This window comes from Xyrauchen texanus, chromosome 49 (assembly GCF_025860055.1).
Source record: "Xyrauchen texanus isolate HMW12.3.18 chromosome 49, RBS_HiC_50CHRs, whole genome shotgun sequence".
NCBI lineage: Eukaryota > Metazoa > Chordata > Actinopteri > Cypriniformes > Catostomidae > Xyrauchen > Xyrauchen texanus.
The window spans coordinates 12441800-12451079 of record NC_068324.1 but is presented as its reverse complement, the minus strand read 5'-3'; the positions used below and the strand labels follow the sequence as shown (position 1 = coordinate 12451079).

Genomic DNA, 9280 nt, shown 5'->3' with positions numbered 1-9280 from the left:
AATGATATAAACAAACGCCTGAATTTTTGTGTTCTGGGCTGTGCAAATATCTGTGCTCTAACTCATTTATAAATGTCAATAAGATTTTGTTGTTATTTTGCCATTCTAGTAATTTAAGTAAGGAAAAGGGTTATTGCTTTATTTGCAACTTTTGAAATGCTTCAGTCTTTCATAATATATATATATATAGTTTTTTAAAAAGCATACATTTAGGACCATTAAGAAAGTTTGCTTTATCTTTACAGTAAAAATATATATTTTTTAAATTAAAATCTGCAAAAATGAAAGGGAGTACCAGGGAATACTACTGATGTATTGATACTTTACAAATCATTTTTAATTCTCAGGAAAATGTCACAATTTCAAAAAATCAACTAGAGGCCTGAAAATATACTTTATTATCAACCAAAAATATAATTTTAAGTTTCTTTTGATTTTAGAGGAATATATGACCAGGACATGTTATTGACAAGTGTTGTGAAAGTCACGCTCACTGAAGTTAACACAACTTCATCTTGCTGTGTTCCTTAACTTGAATTATGATTTGTTTCATGAATTGATTCGGTCACAAATCGACAGTCATCATTTATTTATTAGTGATATCAAGAAGCAAGGCACTGCAAAGCAAAAATGTACAACCTGAGCAATTATGTGCATTCAGAATAATGAATCTTTACAATACCTCTGTGAAACAAACAACAACAAAAACACTATGTAAGAACTAGGAAGAAACAAACTCCTCTCAGACCTGTTGTCTGCTCTCAACACCTTTATCTCAGCCTGCCTCCCATCTTGCCTTTGCCACGTCCCTTGGCACTAAGATATATAAAAAAAAAAAAAGCATTTATTTAATTGGCTTTTGCAGATTTGGACTTTAAGATGGATTTGACTCACACAAAGCAGTTTGAGATTGTGAGCTTGTGATTCTTACCTCTGGTGATCCTGGACCCGAGAAAGGAGCTGATTAATCTGTGAGACAGAATCAAAAGCTAAGTGCTAAATTGATGCAGTGATAATGAACACAACCTGTTTACCTTAGAATCAAGCTCAAGCCATAGAGTTCTTTGAATTGAAAGGTGCACTCAGTAATATTTTTCCTTTTTAAAAAAGTTTTACTCCTAAAGAAATGAATGGTAATTTTGAAACATGTATAAAATCATGACCACTCATGATATGAAGACTCCAGTCATATCAGTAACATTATAAAAGCCCTTTTATTTTACATCGAGAGGGTCCCCTTGTGAGTATCACATGACCAGCTGCATACTACTCAAAATGTCAGTAACTGCCCTGTTATTGTACAATTTAACTCATGGATTAAATTAACCATGGCAGACTGTGAATAGTGAATTTGTACAAAGGCATCTGTAACCGAAAACTATTGATTTTGAATGATTCTGCATCCATGCCACTAAGTGTCAGTGTCCAAAACGTCATAAAAAATCTAATAAAAAATATTGAGTGCACCTTTAAACCATCACTTGCTGTAAAACTGCCCACAAGCAACCAGTTTGACAGAAGCGCTACAAAAGTACCATATTGCAAATTGTTTAACTGATCACTAGTTCTCTTCTGTAAAGCTCTACTCTTGAAGTCAATTCGGGTTGTTTGAAGCATATCTTGCCATTTACGCACTAAATGCTTAAAAAAAGTGGTGAGGGTCACCCTGCACCATAATGGATCTGGAAATACAGTGAAAGTAGTCATTATGTTTGATATTTGATAGAATTTTTCTTTCTTGAAAACCATGATGGGCTGTACCAACATCTTAAAACTGGAAAGGCACCATTTACTTGGATCTTAATAAAGTTAGACGTTACTTACATCATATTTCTGCCGTTTAAATTTCTCATTCAGATCATATTTTTCTGCCTCCAGCTCCATCAGCCACTGCCACAACTCGTTGGCTTTTTCCCTGCAAAGAGTGACAGTAATGGCAGAATGTCTTTTTGAATGTTGTTTTGAGATGTAGAGTGCTGTTTCTAATAATAGTAACTGGTTAAGGGGAGATCAATGGTAAATGACAACTATCAACCAGCGGACATTGAAAGAAAGAAGTCTTAGAATGCCATCAACATTACAGGGTTGCAAGGGTCATTTCAAACCTCAGAATTAAAAAATTGGGATTTCCAGGCCTGGAAAATACATGGAAAATTCTGTAGTCAATATAGATTTTTTTTTTCTATTCATGCTTGTGTCTAAAATATCTATTTGCTATAAATGTATCTTTTTGAGTGCTTTCAATAAAATGATACATTTAAAAAGCCTTATCCAGTAACCATGAACGACTGGAAAAGACATGCAATTCCTTGATTTCACTTGTCGGAACCCTGAATTAAAATTACTGATAGCAGAAAATGTGACATCTGAGATTCTGAGATTTGTCTTTAGAATATTGTAGAACAGTCTGTAATGTGAATGTAAAAAGACTCTTACTTGAGTTTGTCCTCACTCAAATGGTCAGTGTTAAGTGGTTTTCGTCGATCAGCCAGGATCTTCTTCTTTTTCTCCCTTTCTGTCTGTTTCTTGGCACCTTTGCGTCCTTCACTCTTTTGGTCCAAAAATAATTATAACATTAAAGGGAATATCAGCATAGAATGAACATGTGACTTGAGAATATTATGATCTTAAACAGGACTGGACTGGGAAGATAAATCGGCCTGGGATTTTACATGGCAATTGGCCCAAAACGTTTTGAGCGGGTTCGCTGTCCTTTTCTGCATATCGCTGTGCCATTTTGTTGTCCGTTATGCATAACGTGGTGTTATAAATTTTAGCTTATCGCGGCCCATTCGGCACATTTTGCGGCCGACCCACCAGCCCGCTTGGTTCTCACAATTTCCCAGTCCGCCCCTGATCGGCCCCAAAATGCGTTGGCCCACCGAGAAAATGCCCAGTATGCCAGATTACCAGTCCAGCCCTGGTCTTAAATATAGTACACACTGACCTTTTGTTGTATGCCGCCATACTGATGGGTCATGTTAGTGAGAGCTTTCTTCTTCTTGGCATCTTCATCATGTTTCTTTCTTTGCTCTTCCTGTTCCTTTCTCTCTCGCTCTTCCTGTAAGGATTTTAAAATGATTATTTTTTTTAAATTATGTATCTTTGCTTTATTCATTAAAGGAATAGTTCACCCCAAAATGAAAATTCCCTCAAGATTTACACCCTCCTGGCATCCCAGATGTGTATGACTTGCTTTTTCTGCAGAACACAAATTAAGATTTTTAGAGAAATATCTCAGCTCTGTAGGTCCATACAATGCAAGTGAATGGGTGCCAAACTTTTGATGCTCCAAAATCCACATAAAGGCAGCATTGAAGTCCATACAACTCCAGTGAATAAATCTGTGTGTTCAGATATGAGAAGTGTGGGTGAGAAACAGATCAATATTTAAGTAATTTTTAATCATAAATTCTCCTCCCTCCCAAGTAGGGCGATATGCACGAAAAATGTGAATCACCAGAAACAGAAACAGAAGGAGAAAGTGAAGGAAAATAAGACTTAAATATTATCTGTTACTCACTCACACCTATCGTATCACTTTACAAGATATGGATTGAACCACTGGAGTCATATGGAGTACTTTTATGTTGCCCTCAGAGGCGGACTGGCCATCGGGAGAACCGGGACTTTTACCGGTGTGCCGGCCGCGAAACAAGGCCACGTTGTGCGAAAGTGGACCTACAGAGCTGAGATATTCTTCTAAAAATCTTAATTTGTGTTCAGCAGATGAAAGAAAGTCATACTCATCAGTGAACTATCCCTTTAAGCAACTGCAATGCTAATCATAGCATAGTCCTTCTCATTATCATGCATTTAGCATGATAGCATTCACTGTACTAACTAGTTAATCACAGAAAGAGGTTTGAATTTAATTTACAGTAGTTGAGTTTACTCAGTTCACGCTAATTGAAGTATTGAAGTTGGTATTAAATGGTAGTTTTAAATGAAGTAATCTAATTTTAAACATGAGGAACCGCTGTCCATGATTGAATCAAGTTCAGCCAAAGAGTTATTTTTTTAGAGTGCAGCCTTGGCCCCTGAGTTTGTACATTGTACATTGAGAATTCTATCTAGTTTAGTCTTTTATTTGTAAGGATTTGGTCCATGTTGAAATAAGCAGCAAGTGTCTATGCAAAAGACAGAAGGTGGCGACAGTTATAATCTGCAGGAGCTCACGGCAAGTCTGGCCTGACGCTCTTTCTCTCTCTCGGCTCGTACTCTCTGCTGATCGGCTCTCTCGGCACGCCTGTTCTCCTGGTAAAACACAGTATTTACATATATATAAGGAGCTGCATAACAGGAGTATAAACTCAAGACATTTTCATCAGCAATAAACAAATGCTCTAGTGAGAGAATAGGAGAAACTCACAATTCTGTTGACCAGAGCGATAAGTTCCTCCTCATCTTTCTGCCTCTGGATGAAGTGCGCTTCAATAAGAGACTGCAGCTCAGATAAATCTTTCTCTTGACGCTTACGGTGGATGTCCTGTTACATACATACAGATGCTGCAGGTTACAGAGAGTGTGTGAGATTAAATGGGATGTCACAGATAGAACATCTCAGACTTACATCAAAATCTACTTTATCTCCCTCTGGAATCTTTGGTGCTTGGATATTTGATAGAAACCTTAGGATAAAAGATTATGACACAGTTAAGGAAGCAAACAGTTTGTTGGAAGATACATCTGATTGTTTGAAGAATATAATGGAACTCACTTTGGTTTAGACTTGGAGTCGTCCACTGCAATTGGAGAGTTGGTTGTTTTTTAACAACAATGGAAATGAAAAGAAGAGCACATAAAAATGCAATTTCAAGTCAGTAATATAACTTCATTTAGAGGAACAAATGAACGTATTGCACGTGATACAATACCTTCCTCCCTTTTTTTATATAATTGGATGAATATCAAACACACACAGACAAAAGAGAAACAAAAGATTTGTAAGTGAAAATGCAATACATACTAAATTAATTGCATGGTTTATAATCATTTGTCATTGATTACTGTTAGATTCTATTCCATTCTTTTCTATTATTAAAATGCTAAAATCAAAAGCATTGCAAACTGAGGAAATTTAAATATTGTTACTCACTGAACCCCCTCATCCATCACATCTTCTGTATCAGACATGTCTGTCAATCCAGCAAACATTACAAGCAGGTTAGATGGGCAATCTACATTTACTAACACATCTACACAGAGCAACATCAGTGTGCAAAACTTGTATATCAAAACATATTTTGAAAAGCACTTTTGTCGACAGTCCATGTCATTATTATTTACATAAAGAATTGTATATAATTAACACTAGTTAATTAAAAAACGGGAGGAAATACTGAACATATACATAAAGAATATACTAATTCATCTCAAAATTCCTCTTACCAGGTTCTTTGTCAATCTCTGAGGTGGAGCAGCTCTCCTTTAGAGTGCAGTATTGAGGCAGGTGACTCAGTCTTAAGGCTAACGTACTAACAGACCATGTGACCACATTGCCCTCTCATTGGTGTGTGTGTGGAGAGGCTTCGTCTATTGTTAGACCTTAGTATGCATTTCAGTGAAATTCTAAAAGCACATATTCTATACAACCTGTTCATAGCTGGCCTTGTTTTGCTGCCCTATGAAACCCAACACATTCATAAAAAAATCAGTTTCTATGAAGCAGTCAAATGCCAAATGGTCTACTGGACCTCTGAGTGCTGTGCACAAAATACACACAGTGACAGAGATACAGTATGTGTGGATGTATCTGTGAAAACTTGTTCAGCAAATGCAGTAGTCGTACACTCGTTGGGTTTCACACTGACAAATTAAATGTGTAAGAAAAGAAATAGGACATACAGCAAATTGATGGATTTTATTGATATTGTGCACGGGTTTAACTACAGTACTACCAAACTTCTAAACACTTTGTAATGCTGAAATTGAAGCTATTAAGTTGTTAAGGCATCTGATATACAGTGTCCCTAAAAAAGTATTTGGACACTTAACCACACTTGAAAATGAATGAATGTTATTGTATTACATATCAAAATATCAAACCAAGTGGATTTTATGTATGTATTTATTTATAAAAGAAATATTACTATGCATTCATAAGTAATTCAAATAAATATGATTAATATATTTATATTATTTTGAATTGTTACTATGATTAATAATGCATTTTATTTGATTTAATCACAAAAATTTGGAACCAATTGTTCAAAATCAATTACAAAAATGTACGTTTTGAGAAAAGCTCTAACATGATTGGTTTACTGTTGCAACTTGACTTTGTTGTAATGTATCATGTACCATAATATAAATTTGATTAATCACAATTAATCACGATTAATCAAAGAAAACTGTGCAATCAATTAGTAAAAAACATAATAATTATCGATTCACAGCCCTAATTTTATTATCTATGCAAGGAAAAGTGTGGCTTAAGTGCAAATACTTTCTGGTAAAGCAAAAAGCAATATGATCAGCACAATCAAAAACCTACAAGTCATATGTTAGCTTGAGCACGGGAGTTCAAACATTTACACTTGACAATTGAACTACACAACAGGACTAAGGAAAAGAAAAAAACAACAACTGAGCGACAAAGTTCTGTTTTCGCTAATCAGTTTTGGGAGTCAAGGGGAGGTGATCCCCTTGAACTGGTTAGTATCTCAGCAATGATAACATATCACAAAGCTTTGCATCATGAGGGTAAAATTAACAGCTACTGTATTCAGTCATTTGATCCTCCATGCATATGAGGCTAAACTGAGAGAAGTGGTTGTTCCAAAGTCTCAAGGCATCATGTTTATTTAATGAATCAATGATAATAAAGAAGGAAATTATATCCAGGGAAATTAACTTTTTTAATCAAGGCTAGATTAAGCTCAAGGATTTTGTTTACTGGGAGGTATAAACGTACTATAATTCTGCTCAAGAGAGCAAAGATTTCCTATGAATGATTACATTTATCTGTAATTATTCAGATGTACTCTAGTGTAAGAGATTATATGATTCAAATGTGCAAATGACCGTTTCATCAATAAGAAAAGGAAAAATGGTGTGCTTCAAGCACAGAGCCAAAAGATGATTTTAACCTTATAGCTGTCCTTTATTACAGGTTCAGTCTCTCCTACTTACTATTTCATAAGATTACATTTATAAAGCATAAATCAGTTGGTTGAGACCCAACAACATTGCAGATCTGAACTGGTAAGGTAGCAGACAGCAGGGAAAAACATGGCTAAATGCAAATAATAAAATGCAACTAACACATATATTGATTAATGCATAGCTAGGAAAACAAACTAAATAGGTAATCAACATTCAGAAATGTTCTGGGTTCAGTACATATTAAGCTCAACTGACAGCATTTGTAGCATAATGTTGATTACTACAGAAATATATATATATAAAAATCAGGGTCAGTTAGGCACTTACAATGCAATTGAATTGGCCCAGTCTATATACATTAAAATACACACTGTTTCAACAGTATAGTCACAAGACATGAACATTATGTGTTAACAGGATTTTAGCGTGAAAAGGAATTCTGTACTTCGTAATTTTAGTGTGATAAAATCGCTTAAAGTGTTTGCTGGTGTTACAGCGTTATATTGAATAAACCTTCACAAATAAGGTTAATAAGTGATTATATCACACTAAAATCAAGTAAACATATATAATGTTTGTCTTGTGGCAGTGACTTTTGAAACAATGTGTATTTTTTTTTACATGTATGTACTGGCACCATTCACTTCCATTGAAACGGTAACTGTGATTTTTTTACTATTATGGCGGAAATACTGTTGATTGAGCTTAACTTGTACTTAACCTGGAACGTTTATTTAAAAGTGAGGTAAAAACACTTCCAATATTTTTTGTTTCAGCAAATGTATGTCACTTGGTATAATATATAATACTAATTCTAACAGACCAGTGTTTGTTCCTTGTTTCAGGCTGGAAAATCACAATTCTACAGTTGTATAATTTTTGTTAATAATTCTGCATATTGGGGGGTAGCTCAGTGAGTATTGAAGCTGACTACCACCCCTGGTGTGCTGGGGGTTCGAATCCAGGGTGTGCTGAGTGACTCCAGCCAGATTGGTCTGGTTGCTAGGGAGGGTGGAGTCACATGGGTTAATCTCCTAGTGGTCGCGATTAGTGGTTCTCGCTTGTTAGTTGTGTGTGTGGATCGCAGAGAGTAGCGTGAGCCTCCACATGCTGAGTCTACGCTGTGCCATGCACAGCGAGCCACATGATAAGATGCACGGACTGACAGTCTCAGAAGCGGAGGCAACTGAGACTTGTCCTCCACCAGAGGGATTGAGGTGAGTAACTGTGCCACCATGAGGACCTACTAAGTAGTGGGAATTGGGCATTCCAAATTGGGAGAAAGGGTTATATATACTGTATAAATATATATATAGTTATATATACTGTATAAATATATATATATATATCAATTCTGCATGTTGTTTGGCCTATGCATTGCATGATAATTGTAATACATTTCAATGTTTGATTTTGTGGATCTTTTTTTTTTTTTTTTGTACAATAAACAATTTTGCTACTGGATTGGGCTGACACTTGACATCTCATGTAAAATCTAGATCCTGAAGCAAAATCACTTGAGAACCACTTGTACAAATCAATACATATTTTATGGATACGTCTTTAATATTGCCTGATCTGGGGTCTGGTTACATGTCTTCATTTTCTTCTTCCTGCAAAATATAAGGGAATAATTTGTAGAAGAGAATTGTGTTATTGAGTTCACAAAAAAAAAAAAAAAAAAAAAAAGAATAAGAGAGCTAAAGAGAAATCAGTGGATACATTTGTTCTACACGGCTGCTCTAGGAGTTACATCATATTCATAACTTACTTTTTCAACACTTCCTCAAATACACAAAAGCAAATAGATCATTCCTCTTCACCTGTTCACAGTTAGTTTGTTAACATGTTGGTGTCATGACCCAGATAAACACACATGACTTGGTCAGAGGTCTCAAGTTGTGTCACAAGTGTGACAAATACCTGGTACATTATCACCTATGTGACTTTCAAGGACAAATTCAGCTGAAAGACCAGAGCTGTGAAAAGCCAAAGATCTTACTAAAAGATCTAAACCACATAAACAGGATCCCAGTCAAAGTATATGCTACATTTGGGTGTTAAGGCAGTTAATGTGACACAATCTATCACAAAATACTTTCATCCTTTCCCTAACTCTGAATATTAAATCTGCATTAATCCAGTCGAATGTGTCACTGCAGAGTGACAAAAG

At 35.5% G+C, this 9280-nt stretch overlaps 2 protein-coding genes across 5 annotated transcripts in view; both read right to left on the bottom strand.

The window, feature by feature from the left end:
* Positions 1-770: 770 nt before the first annotated feature.
* Positions 771-5136, bottom strand: LOC127640274 (troponin T, cardiac muscle isoforms-like). The gene is made up of 9 exons (XM_052122728.1): positions 5099-5136; positions 4574-4631; positions 4373-4489; positions 4180-4257; positions 2948-3061; positions 2437-2549; positions 1825-1915; positions 932-969; positions 771-816 (listed from the first exon to the last, which is right to left on the bottom strand). Exons 1-9 carry the CDS (start codon positions 5134-5136, stop codon positions 771-773), a joined length of 693 nt encoding a protein of 230 aa, XP_051978688.1.
* Positions 4399-9280, bottom strand: part of LOC127640345 (non-muscle caldesmon-like) — a 28978-nt gene continuing 24096 nt past the window's right edge. For all 4 annotated transcript variants that reach the window (XM_052122841.1, XM_052122843.1, XM_052122845.1 and 1 more), the window contains 3 exons: positions 4721-8720; positions 4574-4631; positions 4399-4489 (listed from right to left, as the gene is read on the bottom strand). In XM_052122841.1, coding sequence (XP_051978801.1) covers positions 8707-8720 — 14 coding nt within the window. In that variant the 3' untranslated portion in view covers positions 4399-4489; positions 4574-4631; positions 4721-8706. The remainder of the gene's footprint in view (positions 4490-4573; positions 4632-4720; positions 8721-9280) is intronic.